Here is a 26,571-nt window from a genome sequence, read left to right as displayed (position 1 = left end):
TTGCACAGACAAATGTGATGTTGGCCTTTTATGCTATTGTTGTATATGTAAATTTTGAAGAAACAGGTAATCCATTAATGTCTTCAGATCTGATTTTCTTCAGACCTTTAGAACACTCATCCATTAAAAATCTCTCTGAGATTGATGAATGCTTTGAGAATCAGATTAGTAATCCCCCACACCTACCTCTTCTTGCCCTCACAAAGATGAGAGAGGACCGCTGGCACAGAAGGAATGCTAAACGAACTAGCCTGCAGTATGTCACAGAAATTAAATTATTAATAAAGGAAGTGATGAAGAATAATAGGTCTGTTGTGCAGACTTGTTTTCTTCAGCAGTAAAAAGCAAAAGTTACAGCACCCATCAGCTTGCTTTCATCGGCTGTTGAAGAATTCTGAGTGACTTGGAGTTGCTCAAAGGAATCTCGATGGATTGTAAAATACAAATGGCATACTTCAGCCCTTAGGGACTGAGACTAAACAACAGGCTTTCAGCAGGACTCCCATCCATCATCTCGTGTCCGGAAAGCAAAACTAAATCGTGTTTATAGTTGGGCTTTAGCTGACTTTGAATATGGCATTGACCTGTGGATATATCAGAATTTAGTTAATAGATTTATGTAAAGACATTGTTTGCACTCTGCAGGCTGTTTTCAAAGAGCATTTAATCACGTAGGATAGTTTAAAAAATATTAGTGTTATAGCATTTCTATTCCTGAAAAAGAATTACATAGAAGCATAGAGCCCAGTTCCAGTAATGGTCTAGGATAAGGTTGTGGTTTTGTTGTTTTGTTTTTTTTTTTTTTTTTTTCCTGACTTACGACTTTATTTGATCTTCAGTGTACATTACTCTTCTTGCATGTGCAGTAAGGTGTGTTCTGTCTTTTCTTTGAGCAACAGTTACTTGATTCTTTTGCTTTTCAGAAAACTGAAAATGCTCATCCGTTTTCCAGATAGGGTTAATGGTCGGACAAGCATTGATTTTAAGATGTAGTATTTATGAGCTGAAAGCATGTAGACATACTGAATCTCTGATTTTTGTGAAATTTTGTGAATTTTTTCCAAAGTTCACTTCGGGATAATTAATGTCCTTTTGTATAGGGATAGTAGAAATATCAACACCTGACATATTCAATGGACTGCAGTTCTAAAAGTGGAGTAATCTTTCACAATTGAAGATAAAACTCAGCAAGAATAGAATTGTTCAGTGTTGAATTACCAGTTAAAATAAAATTAAAATAGGCTAGAAGGCTTACTAGTAAGTGACTTACTATATTTATGTCATATTTTTGGCATAGAAAATACCAAGTGTATCTTTATTCAGCCAACTAAGAAATAGTGTTTTTTCATTTAACGTGTAATTTTACCCCATGGATTCTAATAACTGTCAAAAGTGATTACTCTGCTGTTGTTTTGAATGAATATGTTAGAGTGTGTTTCTTTTCTCTAACTTTATTGTACCCCAAGTGGATCTTCTGGTATGGATGGTATAAACAGTAGTGTAAGTTTAGTGCTTTAGTTGTAAAATTACTTCTCTGCGAATGGGAGGGTAATTTAATACTAAGATCAAAGCTCAAAACTCTGTTTTACTGAAGAAGATCTCTTCCTCCAGAAATACTGTTCGAAAGAACTGAATGCCATTGAGCCTGTCAGAGTTTAAATGGGGAAGGGACATCATTTTAAAATTGATTAACTTTGAATCTTTGGTTTCTGGAGATCTGGATTGGAGCCTTCATTTAAATCCTACTGAAACAAGGTACCGAATGAAGAAGCCCACGTGTGACCCACTACCGAACTCACATTAGAGTAGAAGTGAAAAAGCCAAAAGGTCTTAAAGCAGCAAACGTGCAACCTACCAAATAAAACTGTGTCCAAGCTGCTTTATTCCGGTAATTTAAACTGCATAAGCAGTGCTAAAGTATTTAATTGTAAGTGCTGTCTGTAAAGTCTAATTGACTTAATCATCGCCCATCTCTTTTCTCTTTATTTTTCTGATTTAGTAAGAAATCTCCTTGTATTTTTACATGGTATGTTGATGATCTTTTAAGAGGTCCTCACTTCAACTGGGAGTCATTGTTTCAAACCAGAGATTTTTATGTTGTTTAATTATCTTGGTTACAATTTTAGCTAAGGAGTTCTGATTTGGACAAGTGTTTGGAGAGCAACTCTTACAGTTGTGGAACTGTCCTTACCCACAGTGCACTCAACTAAATAAATCTCAGGTCTGGTTAACCTTTTTTCCCTCTCTGTCTTTTGAAACTTCAAAGCTATAGAGGTAACTCGCATACCGTGGTAGAAATGCAGCTAAGCAGTTTACGTCAGGAAGTATACCTTTGTGTTTTGATATAAATGTTTTCTTTCTGAAGTGGCTTTTAGAAATTTGAAGTACACAGCTGTTCCCACGTTTTTAGAAGTCTGTTGTGTGGTGGTTATTCTCTGAATACATGAACATGTCTGTTTGAGCAGAAATGTTTTCTGGAGAAAAGAAATGACCTAACATGAGTTACAGCATGACCTGTCAAACTTACAAACCATTTTACTGTGTGAGTATCTAAAGAATTTGGATAGAGGCTGATTTTTTGAAAGGTTTTAGTAGATAAAACCAATGTAAATATAATGAAAATTAATGTTTTTGCTGTATTCGCCTGATGCACTGTATGCTTTTTCTTTAATCTGGAGGAAACCTGTGTTTAAAAATACAGGGAACTTTTCTTGTTCATCGTCCTCTCTTTGTTTTTTTATTTTCCCCCACCATGGATTACACATCTTCCTCATTTAATGGAATAAGAAAAAATATATATTACTAAGAAGTGTTTAAAGTAAATGCCAACAAGTGATAGATGTGTTTTTCTCTTTTAAAAGTCCAGTTAATTTTGACATGAATGTGTTCTTACTGTATGTTTTGGAGTACAGCATATTCTCAGTTTAAACAAAGTTGTGCTTTTTTTTTTTTTTAAATCTTGTACTTTCTAATTAGGCTTAAAAATGAGCAAATGATTAATGAAGAACATTTTTGAAACATCGTTTGGGCCTGATGTCTATGTACATGCTGGTTTTGTAGATCTTCAGGAACTGTTACAAAAACCTTTTTTGTCCATTTGTGAGTATTTAGTTGTGATGTGTGTTAAATGGTTTCTAACGCGGTGACTTCTGTCCATCTGTTCAGCTGTGGTTGGAAGGGAGTCAGTATTTCTCAGGTGTATTGGAGCTGTGCAGAATTATGTGACTTAAATGTCATGGGCACCCTCCAGCTCAGTGCAGTTCACTGTATTATGTAAAGCAGAGAGAGCACAGATAGAGATTTTATTAACTTCACTAGTACGGTTTTGGAGTGGGGGAGCCGTTAAGTTTTATATACTAAACATGCTGAAATTTATTTTTTACTAATTGTGTGTGCTAAATGAAGCGATGGCATGATTCTGTTTTCCTCGTCAGTTTTCAGATACTGTACTACTTGCACTTTCAGGGTGGTAAGATAAGGAAAAGAAGAGGCTGTTATTTTGAGGAGACTACTTTTCTGTGCTTTCCAGAAATGTTGTACATTTATAGAGGTCTGTAGACTCTGATAGAGTAGACCGTAGACTGGGTTTCCACAACCTAAAATGCAGCTGGTATTCAGTCCTTCTTGCACAGAACTTAATTTGCGAATTGATTCTTTAGGCCCTTGGCTAATTATGTGGTAAGAAAGACCTTGTGTATAGTCTCTGCTCATGACAACATTCATTCTAACATTGTTCTTCTGGATTTTGCCTTCCACTGCAAAAAATAGTATCGTGAAGAACATTAGATCCCCACTAGTTTTAAATTACAGAGGTTTTAAACCTATGATATTAAGTACCTATATTGTTTTCTGACTTTAATGAATTCTCTCGTACTGGTATGTGGCTGTAATCCTGTCAAGGGTTGGTTTTCAATTGCCTAAGCTATAACCTGGCAGCTGTACGCACTTTTATGCTCACCACAAATCTGTTAGAAAGTATTCTGACATTCTCAAATATATTTGTCTAAACTTTTTAACTGAAGAGTCTTGTCATTAGATAAAGAAAAGCAAGCTGCAGTAACGATGAAGGAGTAAGTTTTGTTAAGAAGGGTGAGTAGATTTCCAAATGCTTAAATGGAACCTTTTATGTCCTGAATAGATAACATCTCAGATGAAAAGTACTCTTTTGTCCAGGCTCCAGTTACCTCCCGGCTTATTTACTGTGAGGTCTCCTCTGCGGCCTTACATTCAGAAAGCTGTTAAGATTTTCCAAACTCATCATTTTAACCCCATCATCTTCTGCTTGTATCCCTTTCCCTACTCCGTGGCACCCTTGTTCTCAAGGAAGACCTGACCCTTTGCCATCCCCAGTCACTCCTAGAGTTGCTCTGACTTCCTCAGCTATAGGTGACAGGTTTCCTTGCTTGTAATTTTTTCACAGAGACTTTTATGCTTTCTTCTACTTCCCTGGGAGGAGATCCTTATAACTATATACACCCCCCTCCCTCAATCTCCTGTCCACAATACTCACTAATAAAATTGTCTTTTCTCATGGTGTTTATGTAAAACTTAGCCATAGTTAAGACACATTTCTTTTAAGATACTTTAAGATACAGTCTGTTTTGGGAATGCCTACAAGCTCAATGTGTGTTGTCACCTGCCTGCCTCTCTAATCTACCTATTGTCTCCTGTGTTATTCTTGGATTGTAAAATTCCTGGGTAGGGATGTTGTATTTGTTTTGTACTTACAAAGTGCCTTCTGCAACGCTTGATTCTGATTTAAGTATGTTACGCTCTTGGATTTATGGGAAACTGTCAAAAAGTGTGGCGGTTGCTTACTTGTGGTTTCTCATTTGTTGGGGAAACCGCTTGGGACTGATGCATAAAGATCACTGTTCATAAATAACTTTCTGGTAGGTCTTGAGCTTGCACTTAGTAGCAGTTTCAGAATTTTACATGAAGTACTATTTTGTCAAGAAACAAGTGCAAACAGCAGAAAGCAAAGAATGGATAATATCCAAATACATTTACTGCTTTTGCTGTGATCAGGCGTTTCATGTTTCCTCTGAAGGTGTTGAATTTTACTTTGAAAAACTTGACAAGAACTTGCTCTAGAATATTGCTAAAAAATGGAATTTGCTTTTTAATGCAGTTTATGTACAGAAAAAATACTAACTTAAGCCTGCTTCAGTTCAGTTCACCAAAGCTCAAATGTTGAATACTTACTGTTCAAAAAAAGAATAAGCTATCGAAGGGCACTGTGATACTTGCAGACTTCTCTAGGAGATATGACGAGAGCGTTATTTTGCTTAATGCTAGATACTGCTTTCAAGAGTCAAGGTGCTTCAAGATGTAAGGAATATTGTATAATACTGTTCTTACACATATTCAGTTTATGGCAACATTTAAAGTACTTAATCTGTGACTTGCTGTACAGACAAGAGGAGCATCTGTTCCTAAAACATTAATGCACATTATGTTATCCATTTAAATCTTTCACAATAGTGTTAGTGTCCTATTTTTAAGATGGAAGGAAGAAAAAGCAGGACCTCTCATCTTTGTAGTGTAAGAATGTCCCATTCAGCGTTACTATACTGCTTTAAAAGCAGATATTTTTAAAAATGTCTATGCTAAAGCCAAGGCTTTGAAGTTGCTGAGAAGGAAACACACTGTCCTTAGTGTCTCCCAAGTATGTGAAATGGTCTTGAACAGAGCTCCATGAAAGCTGGTTTTAAATGATATAAATAAAACAGCATGATCCATTGATTTAGAATTTGATTCAGTGAACTTACCACTTGATACACTGACATACGATATTTGGCACCATATATGATAGTTTTGTATTGTATCTGCTTTCTCTGCATTCCTTTTACTGCAGTTTAAGACTATCAGAAATACAGAATTAGAAACATAAACATGAATATTTTTTGAGAAGATAAGGGAAGACTGGTCTATGTAGTATGTTAATTAAAGGATGAATAATATTTTCCCAAATAATTGTCACACATTCTCTTCAACTTTGCTTCTGAAATAGTCATTTTATGATAGTAGTATTAAATAGTGCTTTTTGGAATTTGCTTTCCAAATGTGAATCCAAGCTGCTCTTTGTACGTGCCCCGGACTTACCTGTTCACAGGGTTTTCCAGTTCACTGTAAGATCAAATCTCACATGTTGTATGATCGTTTGCAGCACTTTGCTTTTGCTGCCAAGCTCCTTATGACCAGATACAGACAGCGAGAATGAACATTTAAATAGCAAACTCTTGTACCTTTAAAACAATGTTATTTATAGCTGATGCAAAGACTTTGCTGAGACTTCAGGAGTTTCAGTGGCTTGTTAAGGCCAAAGAAAACTATAGAAATTGAATTGCTTTGATTTGTAATTTTTTTTTAAAATTTTTTGATTATTGGGAACAAACATGAACAATGGTTTCTTCCAGGTATCGGAAATCTGATTTCTGATATGAAACATTTTCTAAGGGTTTTAAAAAGCCATCTAAGTGCATGGATTTTCTCAGTTTTATCTCGATTTTTTTTTTTTTTTTTTTTTTTAGCTGATCATTTTAAGTTACAGATGATCATGTAGTAGTCCTCATTTTCTGCTTCTGTTAAATGTATTCCCTGGCCTTCCATGAGTCATAAAGTAAATGAATCTTTTTTGCCTCTCATGGATTTAACCATGTACTAAAACAGAGGTCTTATTTTTAACAGACTAAGCAATCTTGCTGACATTATGCTGGGACTTCTATGCACACTATAGTGTTTGCAGAGACAAGTATGCTTTGGTACTGCGTGCCCACAGGGTTCTTTCATGCTGTGTGCTGTCTGTCAGACAACTGAAGAAACCACGAGCGCAGGATATATTTTCAGAATATCTTGAATAGTGTACCAGTCCTCTAACTGTAGGGGCTTAGAAGTTAACTTGAACTATGTCTCTGTTAGCCAAATCCTTTCTGTTGTACAGAAGATTATACCTGAGGCATAAGATTCTTCTGGCTATCTTTCCTTTATATTTACATGGAAATTAAACCCTTTTTATCCCCCATGAGAACAGTCAGGCAAAAAACTCCAGTTCTGTGTTCGGGGTTCCTGATGTTTGTGGAGTTGTGTGTGTTCTATGCTTCCTTTTGCCAGAACTCCCAGTGTCTTAACTGCTTTTTTGGTGGGAGGTTTTGGTGAATGTAGTTTTTTAAAGCCAATCTTCTAACCTTCCTTTTAGCACAAGCTTTAAATCACATTGCTAGATTTGTAGGTTAATGTACAGGCTGATTATCACCCTGTTCCTTACATTTAATGATTGAAAGTCAGTGCTTTGTAGTCACTGTCAGTTATTCACTACCCTTGTGAATTGTTGGGGTAGCAAAAGACTTGGGCTAATGAACAGAAGTTTATTTAAAAAGATTGTTTAATCTTCTGTGCATCAGCTGAAATATTATTTAATTTCTTTACAAAGGGGGGTTCATTTTTGTCGTTAGGATTTTTATTTTAAGGTTGATTCATCTTTCTGCCTTTACTGTAGCTACCAGTCATTTTTCTCTGCTGGGTGCAAATCTGGCATTTGCAGGCTTGTTATTAAAAGAAACACAAGTACTCTGAATAACGGAACATGTTAATTTAAGTGTTTATGTGGGCAGGCATTTCCTTTCGTTTTTCCTAGTTTTAAAGGAGTGACTGATGGTACCTAGCGAGAGAGTGAGCCTAGCTTTGCTTCTGCTCTTACTCCTAGTGTTCGTGTGTCAGTCTAGGGGAGCGTATCCCAATGGAAAAATGCGAGTACCAGTGAAATGTCTGTCATCTCCCTGGGCAGGAAGACACATACACGAGTTGAGAGTGAGTCCGAAAGCCATAGCAACTCTTGTCTGGATTTTGTTTCCTTGACATAGGTTTTCTTAATACTAACCTTAAATCTTGCTGGTCCTGTTTCCATAGAAATGCTTGTTTGCATGGCAGCCCCAGTCACCTCTCATCTTCTTGCGTGCCCCTGCTGAAACAGAGGAATGGTCAGCTGTGTTGTGAGATAAAAGAAATGCACTTAATACAGTAAAAAAAAAGAGTTGAAAACTGTGTTGAAAAGTGAACTAATTCTGGATTCAGTAGAATGGAGATAAAGGCAGATTTTCTGAGCTGAGAAAAACATTGAAGAGAAACTAGGAATTAGTCTGTCATCGAAATGAGCTTCAGAGTACAGAGAGGAAATCGGTTTAGATATCAGGACTTTTAACGCTACAAGTAGAAATGATCAAGAGCCACTTCTCTCATGATGTAATATTTGATGTAAAGAAACACAAGGAAGTACCTTTCCACATAGCACTCAAAGTGCATTCAAACTTCAGCAAGGCCATTAGGAAAATTAACAAAAGGAAAATACTTCAGGGCAAAATGAGCGAAAAGCTGTGATTAACTGAAGTAGTGTGTGCATTTGTGCTTTTTTATTTTTACGAGAAGTGTTTTTGGATTGTGTTCTTCATTCCCAGTCCTTCACATGTTATTTGTGTTTCACTAGTCTTTAAGGAATGGAAGCAGCCGTGTATGGTTGTACAATGCCTCCTGACTTGGTATCTGGCTATTACAATGTATGTACTAAATAACTTGACTCATCTAGATTCTATCTAGATATTATGTATAATGCCTAATAATACATGTAAAGTGAGGATAAAATACATGTTTATATTTGAGTGCTAGGAGCTTCAAATGATGCAGCTTTAGTCAATAGTATTTATGTATTCAATTGTTTAGGGAGAATAGGGAGAAGTTCCATCAAACTCCCAGTCCGTGTTTTTTTTTTCTCTTTCCTTATTCAGTCTGTCTTCACCCATACCACACGACTTGTTCAGTGTAGTTCTGCCTCCCTCCCTCTACTTCCTCTCTTCACCGTTCTTTTTCGGTGCCAGTCTCATTAAATTTGCTCTATGCAAAGTGCTAGATGTGTTGGCAGACCGGTAGGAATTATTTTTACATAAGATAAGGAGTAGTTTAGCTTTTGTGCCCTCAAGTAGCTGTAGTGAGACAGTAGAGTCACGGTTAACTTTAGTCTTGCATTTTCCACTCTAATGTAAAATCATTGTAAAGCAAACTGCCTTTCTGTTGAAGCTTTTAAAGCAGGAGGAAAATGCAAGAGGTAATTCTGTGGGGCTTGTGTCCATAGGTCAGCATAACAAGATAGTGTCTTTTTTCCAGGCTGTTAGCAATAAAAGAAAAGTTGAATGTGGTAAAAACAGTATGTTCTAGACTCTGTGCCAGCTGTGGGAGAAAAAAAAGCAGCATTATTTTGCAAATAGAAAAAAAAAATCTTTGGTGCGTGTAGTAGGTTGATCGCATTTGTTAAACGAGACTGCAGGTGAAAGGTGTTCCTTAAGTAGTAACTCTTATGTCTAATAGTAATTCTGTGAACTGGTAAGGAAGTGAGGTTTTGATAGAATGTAGAATCATTTACTCAGGCTTCCTAGAATTTCTTTGAAGAACTTACACATTTATCCAGAGGTGTTTTTGCTTTGCCAGCTCTGCCCAAATTTTTATAAAACAGTCAGTTTATCTTCAGGAACAGACTGCTGTTTGCCCTGATAATGTTAACCAGACTTGTGGTGAGGCCAGACACAGTGGCATTCAAAACAAGTCGTAATTAATCTGAACCACCTTATTTTTCAGATGGCACCTGGTACTGTGAGCAGAAAACATCTAGTATGCCCTATTACATAGTTCAGGATAAAAAGTAAGGTTTAAATAAGAAAAAAAAGTATTAAAAAGATTGTGAGTGTATGAAAATATATTCAAAGCAGAGCATTAAGTTCTGATTGCAACAGAAAAAAGTTCGAGGGACTAGCTGCTATGTACATGAGCAATAAATATTTTTCTTTGTAAATATCGTAGTTGTTAATCTGATGTTTATGATGATATCAGTCTTGCATAATCTAACATTTGCTTCATACGGTCATTATTCAATGCAATAAACTCGCATCTGACATGTGGTATGACTCAACCCAAAGGTCATATTAGAAGAATGTTTTTTAGTGTTTCAGTTGCTTTTATGTTATATTTTATTGCGTACTTTTGGCTTGTAGTCTAGTAAAATGCCGGCTGCTTAGCCTATGCCAGTACCTGGAAATACACATGCTGCTTGCTCAGGGGTCCCATTCAATGTGAAAAGGATAGGCTCATCTGTGTGAACTCTGTCACCCTGTTTTCTGCCTAGAAGAGTTATGGAAACCAGGAGTTTGTGACTTTGTATATACCATGAAACGCTAAATGCATTTGATGAAAAATGAATCACGTAATTGAATGACTTGTTCACATTTTTGCCATTCTGAAAGCGTGTGAAACAACAATGAAATACTGTAAAGCTCTGGTGTGGAAGGGCTGTGGGACTCCTAAGTCAGGAAGCTTTGTTTTACACCACAAAGTTGAGCAAACACAGAAATCAAATCCAAATGGTCTGTGTCAGTGAACATTGAAATAGTACTGGAATGTTCTATCCAATTCCTATTAGCGTTGTCAAGATGCGTACTGGAAACTTTGATTTTATCTGGAATGAGAGTCTCTTCCTAGGTCCTGTGTTGCATCCTCCACTTCAGTAGGGGTTGGTCATCCTTATGAACTCTGTTCTGCTTTCTGGTTAGTCTTGAATTCACTAACTTTTGACATTGTCTGCAAAGATGAATTCCCAGCGAGGGCTTAGTATTCCTCTTAAAAATAATAGGTTGTTTTTTCCCACCAGGCTGAGAGGCTGGGACAGAAATCAAAAAACTTCTTTATATACGTAATGTGTCTGTGTGTCTATACACAAGGGAAGTTAGGCACGGTTCTGCTGATGAGCTTATACCTGGGTAGAAGGGAATATGCACTTAGCAGATGATTAGCAGTCGATTCCTTATCTTTATGCTGGGCCTCTTCCTTGGTTAAACGGGTTGTTTAGGAAATAATGCAGGCTACTGGCCAGTAAATTCGAAGAAAGACCAGTATTTTGATTGGGATCTCTGGCTATGTTTTGAATGATTGTCATTGCTTGAAATACTCTTTTAGGTGGTTGAAAGAGTTACTGTTCACTATTGATTATAATTTCTTAAATTTATAACCTTGCTTACAGTCATTTTAATCTGATGCTTTTGGGGAAAAATGTGGTTCAAAGCTGTTAGCTTCCTGAAAGTAGCTATACTTTTAAGAATATTATGTGGTTGCAATAATCTTAATTTTTAGGGGATGACTGACTTGATGAATGAGAACACTGTGAATATAGCATGCTCTTTCAGCTGTTGGCGTCTATTATGAGGTATTTTGAAAAGATATCTGAGAGCGAGTTAAACATCTGGACTAATTACATTGATTCTCCATGTAGGCCAGAATGTTAATGGCAGTAACTGTTGTGGACCATTGGTGTGAACTTGAGAATAATTTTTTTATCTGCAGCAAATCTTATGAGCCTATTAGTCATGCTAATTTGTAAAGAAGTTTATGGAGACTATGAAGAAAACTGGAAAAGCTCCTGTTAGCTTAAGAAATGTTGACTGTAACTTGAACCTGACTGTTCCATTCTGTGCCGCAACTAGAATTTCCACAATCTCTGTTTTTAGAGGATTACCCCAATGGGACGTGGCTTGGAGATGAAAATAATCCTGAGATGCGGGTCCGCTGCCCCATCACCCCTGCTGACATGCTGCACATCAGCACGAACTGCCGCACAGCCGAGAAGATGGCACTGACATTGCTTGATTATCTCTTCCATCGGGAAATTCAGGCCATCTCCAACCTTTCAGGCCAGGGGAAGCATGGGAAGAAGCAACTTGATCCTCTCATGATTTATGGAATTCGCTGTGAGTATAATACTGAAACTTTTGAACTTATACGGTGTAAATAAGGCAGAAACTGTCTGCTACTTGCAGTTAAACTAAATTTTGTAAGAATGGGGTATGTATTGTTCTTGCCAGACAGATGTTTTGTTAACTTTTGTTTAGTAAAGAATCCTAATGGGCTGATTTAATTTAGTTTGTTGTGGGTGTTCATCAGAAACTCTTCAATCTTAAAATCTGAGTTCAGTTTTCTTTGTAACTACAAGCTGTGAGCACACCAAGTGTAGTAAGTATCAGAGAAATATAACTTTCTCAGCTAATGGAATGAATAGTAAAACACATAAATTTAAATATTGTTGATGCGTTCAAAACAGTATGGCCTTGAATCTTACGTTTTTTACTTCCCATTTATGTGTATTATTTCAAAAGGCTAACTGACATTGACATAGAGGAAATCTGCCATCTCTATTAAAGGAGAGTCTGTTTATTCATAACGGGAATGCGTATGATGCTAATGTACTTCTGTCTGCTCCAGTGGCATAAGGCTTTTGGTTATTAAACTGTTATGCAGTAATGAACAGATATTACTTGTACTGAAGATGCAATTCTTGTCAATTTAAAAGGAATCAAGCGTGTGTTGCGTATAGAATACAGTAAGCGTAGCCACTAGTTTTGAGTGCAGAAGAATCTGTACATACGCAGCTTGCTCTAATAAGGTGACTTCTAGTAGAGGATTACTCAGTGGATACGTTGAGGACAGCCAAGTCTGTTCCATGAGCTATGGTGTAAATATTTTCCAGTAAAGCAGGTAGATGGACACCTTGCAAAGAGCCAGGCATCTGACACAAGTGTTACAGCTCTTGCGTGGTACCTTTGCAATGCATGTAGAGGGGAAACAAATTTAAATGTTAGTGTGGAATTAGGACAGAGTCTAAAAATGACCAACTTTACTAATTGAGCTAGGGTTTAATATACCAGTTGATCTTACTGTTAAAAGATTCTTTATAGTCACATCTTATGTAGGTCACCAATGGATTAGTAGAGTGGGAATAATTTGTTATACTAGAGTGTTTTGTATGCAATTGCCAATTTGGAATGCCAATTAAGCTGTAAGAACATAGCCAGAGAGAGCTTATTTTGAATGGTGTTTGAAGAATTTGATGTTTTGTTTTTATGCTTCTGTTAGGGCAATGTGTGTGATAGTTATGTGGAAGAAAATGTGAAGAATATTTGATGATGAGACTGCTGTGCTTTCTTGCTACTGAACTGAGCTGAGGAAATACTGTCCTACTGACCTGCTTTTTTTTCTAGTAATTTGCTGGCTGTCTCGGGGAAATTGATAGGCAAAACTAACCTATTCAGTTTGCTGCATTAGGCCAATTTTTGTCTCATTATGTACCTGAAGCAGACTTCAGGCTTCTACTGTAAATACATTAGGTATGTATTTTTAAGGGAGATTATGATTCAAAGTAATTTGGATCTCCAAAGCCATTATCTATCGATCTCATCAATGTAAATGATCTTGTTCCATTGTATTTTTAAAACTTAGATGTTTGTTGACAATAGTTATTAAAAACATGAAGAAATGAATCTTTCTTCAATGCTAAAGCAAGTCACTAACAGTCCTTTTCCCCATTGCTGAAATCTGTGAGTACAAATCAAATGATTGAGTTTATAACTGTCTGTGTAGGAAGAACAGGTTTTTGAAAGTGTGAGCACGGAAAAAGAATGTGCTGGTGTGACTGAACGCTCGAACTAGGGATTATGTCATTTTTATGAGGCATTCTGGCCATGAAGAAATTGGATTATAGAAGTGATCCCTGCAGTTGGCAAAGGTCTGCAATGGCAGAAATGTAACAGCAGTAGATGGTAAGCAGCAGCATTCTGAATGATGAGCACAGAAATTACTGTCTGCTTCTTTGTCATAAGCACTGTTCGGAAGGTTTGGGATCCAGGTATCGGAAACGTATGTTTTTCTTCTTCGTGTTGACTAGTGCGTTGCTTTCTTTTGGGAACCAGTCTGTAACAAACCAGGGATTGTCTGCGCCTTCTGGAAAAAAACACACCAGTGTGAATCTGGCCAGAGTTTACCTTTTTGGGTACCTAAATCTTAATGGTTATTGAGATTTGGTATTGGCAATGACAAAGAATCCTGTGGCAACAAATGAAGAAAATCCATATAAACCTGATGAAGCAGCAAACTTAATAGTAACAACGTTGGTTCAGAAATGATGACTTCATGTAATAACCTCGTATGTCACCGCTGTGAGTGATTAAGTTGGAATGAAATTTGATTTCAATAGCCTGTTTATGAATTTGCTATGATGTGAGTGAGCATACGAATGACTTATAACTTTCAAGGATGACATTCTGGCCATGTTCAGTTCAGTGGCAGAACTCCTGTTGCGTTCAGCTGTGCCACGATTTCATCCCTAATGTTTGTCACAGAGGTACTGGGAAGAGCCTTGCCATGCCATATCCATTTTGCTTTACGAGTCCACAGACCATGTGGGGTTTTTTTGTTGGTGAAGTATTGTTCCATAAAATCTACCAAAAACTGAGTGCAGTGCTAGCATGGGAACTAAATTAGGTTGTTGTCCTAACAATGTAGTTTGCTTCTGCTCTGAGCAGTAATACTTCGATGCATTACTTTAAACTTCAATGAAAAATCTAATGTCATCAGCCTTGCATTTGCCAATCATAGCTAGAAAAGCTCAAGCCAATATAAAGGATTTTATTTTGCCTTTTGTTTCAATTTTCTTCAAGTTTGTCAGTGGAAAGAGATTCCTTGCTTTTTCTAGGAGAAGAAAACACCAACCAAATCTGTATTTAATAGAGAGAATATTTTGTGTAATATGGAAAAACTATAAAAAATGAAGAGATCTATGTTTATTAGAAATTCTTGATACACTACATAAAATTTACCACAAGAGAGATGAAAGTTTATCTTTGGAAGTATACATTTTCTCTTGTGGTATAAATTTGCTTGTGGGGTGGCAGTGGTATTGAAGAGAGTTTTTGGGCAAGAAACCAAAATGACTTAAACATACTATATGTCATTAAGTAGCTCATTACTTCAGCCCTACTAAAAATGTAGACGTTTTCTGGTGAAATAGGATACAAGAACATCCACAGTTGTAATTTTCTTTGTGTTACAGAAAATACAGGTTTAGCTCTTTTGGGATTTTATAGCAATCTCCATAAACAAGTTTGAGAAAAACAGATTTCCAAATTCAGAATTTTGCATTTATAAAAAACTTGATAACACAAAGAATGCTTTTACATATTGTCTTGGAATAAAGTGAGAGGGGATTTCTGAAGTTCATAAAAGAAGGGTCTATCAATAGTTCTTATTCTTTAAAATAATTAAGTGGAAACAAAATAACATTAGTTATTTCCTGTGTGTGTAACTTTGTTAGTGTGTCATTTCTGTGAAAGCCTCTTGCATCTGCACATAGGTTTTTTGCAGGCTCTCACCAGTCCATTTTTAATATAATTCTCAGTTTTGCCTAATTATGACAAAAGGATACAAGATCAGTACCTACAAATTACATGCAGAATGAGTGGTTGAGTGGAGGAAAGAGTTTAAAATTTGATTGATTTTTAATTAAGGGGAACCTGCACCCTTAGTTCAGCTGTATAATTGGACACCAGAAATCCTCTTTGGGCGACATACAGTTGTCTGTTGCTCAGGGAACTATTTATGCATATTGAAATAACTCTCATATTAGGGACATGATTGTTTTTTAAAAAAACAACAAACCACCCCAAAACCTGCAGTACCTGTAGAGGGGAGGGCACCATGGTGCAAGATGACCGAGTACTGTTAGAGCCAGCTTAGTACTATTCTCTTGAATTTTTCCGTCTGCTTCCAAGACTACTTCATAGAGTGAATTTTTTGTGATTTCTGTTCACGAGTTAACATTTATTCCATCCAGTATGCATCCCTGTCATTTAAATAACATAGGAAAAAAGTGTGACCTGAAAAGACCTTATGTAAAGTCTGATTTTTAACTGTATGGTAAATGATGTATATTCTGTTTCAAATGGCACTTAACTTGACTTCTTAAGATGCAATTTAAAATGTAGAATAGAAAGAAATTTGTAATCAAAGCTTGGTGTTTCTATTGTGTCGTAATACTGCTTCCAGTAAAGATGGGACTGCTTTTCTACTGTACTAGATGGAGATGTTAATATACATTGATGGAGGAATGAAATATAGCCATGTCCTCTTCAGAGGGCTGCTCAAACAGAATTAAGCACTGTACTCATTGACACAATACTGCTTGAGACGCAGACCACCCGCAGTTGTTTAATAGGAAACACATTTGACTCCTGCCTGATTGTGTAACGTAAGTCTGTTAGATCAGTGTCTGTATATATATATTCATGCACATAACCCAAACATAAAGCAGGTTGGGCCAGTTTTTAAGCTGCTAATTTGAGTCATGTAAAATCTGCAGATCACAGTAAGTCACTACTGTTTCAGCTTCTCATTTGCTTTTAATGAAGATTTTGATCTTAATAAGCGTGTGGGATAAACAATGAGTATACCACACTTTTGTTCCATCTTTCTTGAACATTACCTTGCTTTTAAATACTGGAGGAAGAGTCGTAAGTTGCTTCTCACAGAGAAACTGTTAGCTCTGATGTTTCTCACCAGTGGATCTGTTTTGTGAGATACTGCAGACTGTTGCCATTATATAGCATGTTTTATATAAACAGTTACTGAAGATATACACCATAAATACGGAATGGATTTAGTATTTTCTGTGGTTTTTTTTTTTTATTTTTCCACTTTAAAAGACTTACTGCTGTATTTTTATGAAGTATACTTTTTTCCTTTTTATATCCGTTTTTCCTTTCTAATCTTTGTGTACTACTTTTACACACTTTCTGTGTCTTCCTTTCATTTCCTGTTTATAATTCTGGGCTTTGCGTGTCTCGTTTCTGAATATAGTACTACTTAGTAACTGTATAGTATATAGAGAGTGGTTTAAAACAGTGTTACACCTAGATACAACAGTGGTTGCTACAAGTCTTGATTATCAGCAATTGTAGTCATGCATCTAGACCTTGGATTTCATCAGGAGACTGTTGGAGATCTTCAAGAAAAAATGGAATTTTTTCCAATTGCCATTTTGTCCTCTCTCTTCAATATTTCATCAGCACTAGAAATTGATGACTTTATGTAATTTAGATTGTTGTGACTGCATTGCTAATTGTTGTTTCAGTCCGTCCCCCTTGACAGACTAGCTAACTGAAGAATCAGTCATGTTCTGGATGCTCTTGAGGTTTGGAGGGAAGAGGAATGGGTTAGTTGCAGTGCTCCAGCTAGTAATTTGTTAAGGATCTCTGATGTTTCGGTTTAACCCATGCTTCTGTTTCCTCATTATATAGGACATTAACTAATCTTCCAAGCTATAGTAGTCTGACAAGAAGTTGCGTGGTTTGTATCCACGTGGATGAGCTAATCTTGTGGTCCCTGGAAATACTTCTTGCCAACATTTTCTTCTTCTAGTAACAAATACTATGGACTGTAGCTTTTTGGAAGTAAAAATTTGCTTCGGCGTTTTCCTTTGAAGACTGTGGCATTACCAGATGCTGTAGTGCATTTCTTCTCAACTGCCAGGTCACGGCTCAGAGGTAGGACAAACTTCATTTTACAGGTTGAAGGGCCGAGTATAAGCGGACAAGAATTTACCCAATTCTGCAGCCTCATGTCTGTGGCAGAGGGGGAGTGGAAGCAGGTTCTCCTGAGTGGTGCACTAGTCGAAACTTCTACTCTGAATCTTAGCAAGTGGGCCGCTTCCATCTGACAATTTCAGAAAAGCTGCGTTGTGCTTCATTCTGAAGCCCATGAGCATGGTGACTGGTGTTAGGGGCAGAGCTTGGGAAGAGAGGAGGGAGAGCTTGCAGAGGTGTTGAACTATCTCGTACTCAAGAAGACAGTGAGAAGCAAAGTCTTGAGAGTTCAGCACATCTTTAAAGGAAAGAAGTGAAAGAACACATTTCTTTCGTGCCTTTCTCATATCCAGAAAGCAATTTTTTTTTTTTTTTTTTTTTGTACAGCACCCTCGGGAAAGGTCTTGTGATGCAGCAGTGCTGCTTTTTTCAAACATGTTGTCTTGCACAGAGCTGTGAAAGTCTGGCTTCAGTTCCAAATAGCTGCTGCTTTGTGAATCAATTAAATGCTGCCACATGGAGGGAAGCGATAACCTCTTTTGAGGCTAGGCAAGAAGATAATATGAGAACCCATTGAGTTTATCTCAGTACCGCAGTTCTCATAAATGGCATCAATGCTGGCACTTGCTTACTGACTTTATGTAAGCACTGTAATTTAATGCTGGCTGTTGTTTTCTTCTTTCCTGGGCACTTATGTTTATTTCAATTACTTTCCTGGCCAGTTACTGTTTAATAAACTGAAATAAAGGCAGCAATCTTGGGAAGTAAAATAAATTGTTTTCTCTCTCCTTCTCACACTTCTCTGGTTGTTTTTGCGTGATACAAGCGGTGAATTTAATTTTCCATTCTTGAACGTAAGCAGCTGCTTAGCTTCTCAGTTGCAACTGTGATTGCATGTAACTTGACTGTGTGTGATGTGCTGTCAAGCATTTGTGAGTTCATAGGCTCTACAGAAAGAAGAAAACTAATGCATTAGGTCACTTGGACCATCTCATTCCAGCTGATGCACAGTTGTTCCATCCTGTCAATACTTTTCTGCTTTGGCTGGACTTATTTAAAATACATGCTGAAGTGTGCTGGTCCTCGCTTCTTGAGGCAGCTGAAAACATTCAGATAAGTCTGTGAGCATGAAAGCAGTTTTCCCAATGACTTCAAATGTTGCTTCTGGACTGTAAAATGAAAAAAGGGGCAAGATGTGTAATCTGTAAGAAAGATGCGCTCATTGGGAAAGCTACTGCTACAAATACAATAATTTAGTTGAGCAAGTGCTGTTTCTTTCTAGTGAAAATCAAGGGAGTCTTGTGTAGGTTTCAGGATTCTTTACATATTCATGTATTAACAAGCCCCCAGCCCTGATGTCAGCAAGCAGTATTGGACCGTTTATAATTGATGCGTTGAGTGTGATGTCCAAGGATCATCTTTATCAATACTGTAGATCCATATGAGCTATGAAGTGACAAGTGAAATGGAGGACTCTTTGTACCACAGTTGAACTAATCGCTGTTTGCTTTGGGCTGATTCTTCCACGCGTGAAACTTCTCCAGTGTTACGACTGTTGGCAGGGTAGTTACTCCAGTGTACAGTGATGGCGTCCCTTTAGGATCTAACTCAGAAGGATGCAGAGCATGCTTTCCTCTCACTATCTACAGAGGAGGCTGGTGGTTACCGGGTGTCACTTGGGCTCAATTCCTGCATAAATAAAATCTTCTAATGAACTTTCAGTGGACTCCGGACAAGAAATATTTTCTTTGCTATCGAAGGCCTATAAATGACAAAATTGAACTTCTGCAGTGTGGTTTTAGAAGACACGAAGAGTCTAAGAAAGTATTTGATCCCTGACATTTTGAGAGGAAAAGCAGCTCAGCCACCAAACACAGATTGATCAGCGCAAAAATAATGTACGTTCATCTGGAAAATGCATTGCTGCATGCAAGGAGAGCTGTGATTTTACAAAATCTCATGAACGGAATTCCAGAAAGTTGCATAGTTTTTCCTTTCCTGGCTTTGAACTTTCTTTTCTCCATTTCACAAGGGTTAAGAAGTGAAGTGAGGAGATGCCTCAAGCTGACTGCAAGTAAAATGTAAATAAATTCCCGCAGCGTTCAGGTTTCTGTCGTGCCAGTCTTTTCCAAACCCACAAGCTCCTTCGGAAGGGGAGAAAGTTTCGTTGTTGATTCATAAGTGAGTTTTTCTTGGCGGCACGTGTGGTGGTGTTTGCCATCCAGATGGGCTCCCGAGGCACTGCGGCGAGGGCTTATGTAACGCGATGTCTCGGGAAGGGGGTGGTTAAAGCAACAACCCTCCTTTTTCCATCGGTTCTGCTGCTGGTTCTGTCAGATCACGTTGTGCTGCTCTCTGAAAGACAAACAGCTGTTTAATCAACCTCTCTGTAAAACTGTGGCTATCAAAAATGGCCTGATGTGTGGTTACTGGCAGCGGCTCCTTAAAATCAGAAGTATTTATTTCGATCAAAGTTATTGCTTCAATTTAGGTGATTCCATTTGTTTTGAGCATCAGACTGTGATTTCAAACAGTAAGTTGATCCTTTGGCAATAAACACATCATATACTTAGGTATGTTCCATTCCAAAACAGAATGATGTCTGATAAGCCTTGTGGGATTATTTCTCCCAGCGAGTAAAAGAAATAGTGAGATCTTTGCTTGCTGACTGTGATCGTAAATGAATGCTCTCACATTTTGAATGTGCAAAACTAAAAGGTAAATTTAACTGAAGACTTAAAAGCACAATGTCCTGTAAGTGCATTTTTATTATGCAAAAAGAAGGTAATAGTTATCATGAGCACATTAGGTGTTTTATTTGGAAGGAGATTGTTAGTGGCTGGGTAAGTGAAATGATCGTCGGAGTCTTTAGGTCCTAATCTTCATGAAAAGCCATTTCAGATAAAAATGCTTGTGCAGTCTGTATGGAATGCTGCCACTGCAATTTTTATCTGTACAGCTATAGTATATGAAGTATGCAATTTTGCTTTCTTACTGAGATCTAAATGTTGCATGAATGTATACATTTTGGGAGGAAATGGAACATACATCTTTTTTCAAGGTATCTTGTTTTATTTGCTCTGTCTTTGGATTTTTGCAAGATGTTTTTTAGAGCAAGCTATGTGTTTTGAAAATGGGGGGAAAGATAGAAGCAAATGTCATTTGTCCGGTATCATTGTAGTGGAGTACCTCTCACGTAACCTGTGAACTGTAGCAAGTCTGCACTGGTTGACATGAAGAGTTTTCTATTTTCAGATTACAAAGCCTCTGATTTGTTCTAGAATTATTTTCTTGTGGAGTTGATGGATTCATTTAATGAGTTAGACACTTCATTTTTTTGATAATTTGGTTATTAAACAGTTACATTTATGCAGCTGTTGATATTCTGTCACCATCGGAGAAATGTGATCAAAAGATCCTTACGGGAACGCCTTACGGCTGTTGCTGTAAACCCATATGGAGCTCACCTCAATCAAAGTGTGCAACCAGGAACGTCAGAAATACTCTAGTTCTGTAGTGAGTGATTTGCTCGCTTTCATTTCACAGCATATCTCTGGTTCTGCAGTTCTGCTAACCTTTTGTAGCACTTGGCGTGTGCTGCGAGGGAGTCGGAGATTGAGCAAACATACACATGCACGGATAAAAATGCGGGTGTTTCTTGCCAGACTGGTAAATCTGACGTTCCACTAGATGGCATTATTTGCGTGCTTATGGCTGTCTCTTGAGGAGTCAAAATAAACCAGGTTCTGCTCTTGGTAAAATAGATAAAAATAGACGGGCTGGTTTTCCAGAAATGTGATAAGATGTGTCTGAATGTAGGAGCTCTTCTGTTTTAGAAGAGGATACGTTGGTGGAATTTGGAGATTCTAGACGCTAATTACTTTTTTTTTAAAAACAAACAACTTCTGGTAGGGTCCTGTAGACCTTCATGTGTCCTTTTAACTTGTAGAACAAGGACATTTAAAATAATGTGTAACTTCATGTTTCCTCTGGCTCCGTGATTTGTTAAAAATGAAATATTCAGGCAAATATTCTAAATAAATATTAGGAAATATTAATGAAATATCTGGACAAATTAACTTCTAATAAAACAAAATTACATGTTAAGTATTCTGATAATGGAATACTAGTTATTATTTCTTTTGAGAACAGCACATTGCCAGAATGAAATAATGAAATCTGAGCCAGATCTGCATATGAGCGTCAAGAAGGTGCTTATTTTGCTCATGTAATGTTTGGTTTAAAGATCTAAAGCTTCTAAAATGCAAGACATTCTGTCTATGGTTTACAGAGAGCAAGAACAGAGAAACCTCATGCCTTTTGGGTTGTACTGTGTTCTTACAATGTCATCGTGAGGTTTTTTTTGTATGTGGGGTTTTTTTTTGTGTGGGTTTTTTTGGGGTTTTTTTTGTTGTTTTTTTTTTAACCCAACAAAAAGGCAAAAAACTGTCTGGGTGTTGGACACCATGTATTTTGCTTGAAGCAGAAATACTTCTACGAATCTCTTGTAAAAGGTGAATGGTCTCCTGCAGTATGTCTTTGACCTGGTATGCTTGAGACAAATGTGAAAAATAGATGTGGTTACAGCCATCTGTCTGCATAGACCAAGTCATCGGATCTGCAGCTTCAGGTTGACAGAGAAAGTTGTAACAACTGAAGCAGTGAATAATTCACTTTCACTTTAATTTGTTACTTGAGACACAAGCCTATATGTGCAAACACTTTTTGTGTTTGGTAGATATTTAAAACAAGTTCATTTCTGAAATGCTTCTTCGATGTTTTAGAGTAATTTGACATTATTGAGGAAAACTTTCTTGCCAGTTCTTCTAAACGCTGTAGTGTTCTATTTGCATAAGATTGTAATCAGCAAATTGTCTAAACAGTGTAATTAGCATTTTATAAATAGTTGCTGAATGTAGTTTAACATTTCTTCTGATCTTTGATGCTGGTACATCAAAATGCACCCTTTTGATCCCGGAAAGTATTCCTACCAGGCAGATACTTAATTTGAATTTGGCTTTGTTTTGGGAGCTGAGATGAGAAAACATTCTTTTAAGTGGTTAGTTTTCCTGAAGTAGCTAACACGCAGATTTTAATTCTAAAAGGGAAGCAATGAGTGAGAGGGTGTTACCTCTAGCTGTCCTGTTCATGCACTCAGGGAGCTGCTAGCAGTTATGGTTAGGGACAGGTGGTGTCTTGGTCATTGTGAGACCTATAACAGCTGGGATTCGGGGGAAAGGGGTGCTGGTAGGCTGATGTCAGTTCAGTCTGCAGAAATCTATGTCCACAGTCTCACTTGTGTTCCAGTTATCTGGAATCCATTTCTATATCCAGTTACCATACCAGTAAAAGGTATGAAAATAGAATGTTTAGAGTCTGGTTCCTTAATGTGCTGATGGGTGTATTTATATAAGATGCACATCATGATGGCATCTGGAAGCCAGGAGAATTATGCAATATGAGCAACACACTCCTGGAAGAAACAATTTTTTGGTGTCCCTAAAGTTAGTCCTTATTCCCTAAATTGTCTAATCACATGCTCACACTTAAGGTCACTGACTTCACTGACATTTTTCACATCTGAAGTGTTTTGTTGTACATGCCTGGCTTTTCCAGTTATATTTTTAGTGATATTTATGCATTTCCTTACTCTCTTGTCCTGACAGATTTAACTTTCTTACTGTAGGTAACCAATTTCTAGGTATTTGTTGTAAAGCAGTTGTAAAATTAGCAGTTATGTGTTTTGTCATAAAGGTACCCAAGATAAGACTCCTTGTGATCTCTGGTATAGAGTTGAGTTCCTACTGACAAAGTAGAAAGGGATTTGATTAGCATGGAATTTTGAGGTTTACATATTATTATAACTTATTAGAAGAGTACAGTAGAATAATCTTTTTCTATGGAATCTTATTTGCAGAAATCCTCCTTAACCATATCTCCTGTACCTAGGAAAACAGGGCATCTCTTTTCTTGAAAAGCTGACAATTGAAAATTTCATGGAAAAGTTCAGATTTTGTGAATATTTTAGTGTTTGATTTTTATATTTCACTATTACAAATATTCTGGTTACTGACACAGGTTTAGTAAATTCTCCTTTAGGTATGGGTAGTAGAACAGGATTTCAGTTGCATTTAAGGCTGTTCATAACTACCCCCTGAACATAGTTTGTGCTATAACATGTGCACACTCTAGTCTCTAGTAGTCTATAAATTTATTGCTGTTTGAAAGGTATGAATGTAATAGTTAAACAAAGGAACTGTAGAAATAAAATGGAAAACAGACTAATTGCTTGGTAGCTGGATTTTCCTTCCCTCCTCCCTCTCTCCAAGTTTTTAACAGCTCCCCCCGTCTCTTTTTGGATGCTGTTTAGCCTGTGGATGAGAACAGTGTTATGGAAAGTGATTATCTGGTGACATGACTGTTCACAAGCATGTGATGTTGGAGAAGCTGCCAAGGTTCTGCCATCCCACCGATTGTAACGGGATGAGTTTTCCCTGAATGAGGATGATGTTGCTCTCTCCTCCTGCATCCCTTTGCCCAACCGTAAACAAGCCTGAGTTTTGGAGGGGGAAACTGCCTCCCAGCTGTGGAAATCGCACATGCACACACACCCCCACCCCACCCCCCCAGCTGTTAAATGAGTAAACAATTCCTCTTTTTCAAATTGTTTCAATATGGTCAATGTATGACCATAATTACGTTTGAAGAATTGAAGCCCGAAGGCGCAAGAAGTAACTTCAGAGGTGCTTAATTTTTTCTCCACTGTTCCAATATTTAGTACAGCAGATTTTGTTGTCATATGCTATTCGTTTAATAAAAAGAACTCCAAATGTATGACCCTTATGTGAAAAAATGCGTTTTGTTAGCCAAACCCCCAAATAATCGCCCCTCTTCATGATTCTGTGCAAGCAGAATCTGAAGCCCTTGTTTTTCATAATATCCATCATATTCTTGTCAATTAAAAAAAAAAAAGAGATTCTGTTCATCAGTTTAATGATTTGAATTTTTAATATGACATCCTGTTGCTTTTTCGTCTAGATTTTAAAAATTATGTTGAATTTGGAAATGGAAGGAACAGTTAACCAAATCTGTTTGGATTACACATACAATGTAAATATGTCTTTATTTTAGGCATGTGGCTGTTAAATTCTCTCTAGTGGTAATACTTTCCCTAATCTTTCAAAATGTAACAGTAACAGAGGGAAAGTCTGTGCCATCTCAGTATAAAGGGCAGCAGAGGGAACTCTGCCAAGGCCTTGAAAATAATGATTTACCTTTTAATCTTCTGAAGCAGGGTGGTATTCATGGAGAATGGGAAGCAGCATGACCTAGCAATATCCAAATGAAAGCTATTGACATGAAGTTTGGTTTTTAGGAGGCTGATTTTGAATGCAGTATCAAGATGGAGTATTTCGTGTCTGGTTTTGATATTACAAATGTCTTCTCTTCCTCCTCAATTTGTTCTTAATTAAATTTCTTTACAATTTAATGTTTTTATGTGGATTGTTTTGTCTGCTGACTGACTTCTGACCTTTAAAAAGGAGAGGATTACTTTCTCAGGAACACTGTTTTCATGGGGTTTCCTTTTTTTTTCCTCCTAATTAGTCCTGTTTTCAAAAACCTGAACCCTTTCTCCCCCAGCTTTGTACATTAGCTGCCCCAGAAGTTTGGCAGTATATAGTATTTCAGACATCATTGCTGATGATCTTTGTGTCAGAACCGGATAATCTTCACTGCATTCCCAAGCTTTTTTTTTTTCCTTTTGAACCACAGAAAGATTTATTTTGTGGTGCACAGGAAGCATTCTACAACTTGGGTCAGTTGTCTTTTTAGTTTTATAGCAACTTTGGCAAAACTGCTCCCTGTTTCTGATCTAGGATGTGGAAGGCAAAACTTAGTATGATGCACCTGTTGGCTTCTAAAGCTGACCTTTAATTTTCCTGGTGCACACATGCCTTTCTCTTAAGCTTTTGCTTGATAAGATTTGAATGTTGGTTCTTGCTTGCAAACCGAAGTGATTTCCTCTTTGTGCATTTCAGAATAGCCTGTGTCTGTGAATTCTTTGTGCAGACGTTTTTGTCTCTAAAGCTCTCGCTAGTATGTATCTGGTCTATAGAAATCACTCAAGCTCTTGCAATTTACTAAATAACTGAAGTATTTTAAGTCTCTGGTGTGTTTTCATAGAAAGCTTTGTTTAGGAAGTGAGGTTCCCAAAGAAAGCAAACTTGGACCATAAGTGTTTAAAAACAAGCACATCCTTTGTTTTGAATGTTACCGACAACCCATTGTCCTAAATGAAAGATCGCTAAAAACAGTCAGCCATCCTTAGATGATCTAAATCCTTTATTTCACTCTTCTTCTATAAGTGCATCTGTCTTCCAAAATATGGTTGTCTTTTTGCCAAAGTGCTGAATTACATTGCTGAACGTATTTTTTATGTGTTTTTTGCAGGGTTATGTGGCTCATAGATAACTCTGCTGCTTACAACTTACAATACTTCATGCTGCTTTTGACTAGCAAATGTTCCAAAAAAGTAAAATCCCTTCTCAGTGAAGTATTTCTGCCTTTTCTAATATAAACTTCCCAAGTTAAATGTCTCATTTGCAGTATCTTGCTTTAGTGCTGCCTTTCTAACTTTGTTGGTATTTGATATACTCAGAATGAGACAGCTGAAACCTCTCATGCATGTGGTCATTTATGGATAGAGAACAGAAAGTCAGCATGCTTCAGTTCTCCAATATTGTTTGCACGTGTTTTGGGGATATATATTTATTACAGGTAAATCATATTTCTAATGTTACGGTGAACTTATCTACTTAAAAAAGTCTCCATTGTCGTGGGTATTAGATTTTTCTTCAGTCATCGGTGGACTGTTATGAAATGTGGTTGCTAAAGACCTCTTTGTAGAATAACGTTTTAGACTGTAATACCAACAGGATAGATTTATACATCTGAAATTCATTTAACCTTTATATCAACTATCTTTGTACTTAAGGGCTAATTTTTCATGCCTAATTTGCACATGCACTTACTGTGACTGAGTATGCAGTTATGGTAAAAAAAAAATAATCTGTGCAGACAGCAAGCCTTTCATCTATACCAGTTTTACACCTTTGACCACCGTAAC

At 37.2% G+C, this 26,571-nt stretch overlaps 1 protein-coding gene across 6 annotated transcripts in view; it reads left to right on the top strand.

The window, feature by feature from the left end:
• Positions 1–26,571, top strand: part of BANP (BTG3 associated nuclear protein) — a 152,549-nt gene that overhangs the window by 38,849 nt on the left and 87,129 nt on the right. For all 6 annotated transcript variants that reach the window (XM_055818583.1, XM_055818582.1, XM_055818581.1 and 3 more), the window contains one exon: positions 11,544–11,783. In XM_055818583.1, the coding sequence (XP_055674558.1) occupies positions 11,544–11,783 (240 nt within the window). The remainder of the gene's footprint in view (positions 1–11,543; positions 11,784–26,571) is intronic.

The sequence above is a fragment of the Falco peregrinus genome, chromosome 14, assembly GCF_023634155.1.
Source record: "Falco peregrinus isolate bFalPer1 chromosome 14, bFalPer1.pri, whole genome shotgun sequence".
Taxonomy (NCBI): domain Eukaryota; kingdom Metazoa; phylum Chordata; class Aves; order Falconiformes; family Falconidae; genus Falco; species Falco peregrinus.
The sequence above is the reverse complement of the archived record's forward strand: the minus strand, read 5'-3'. Positions and strand labels throughout refer to the sequence as shown.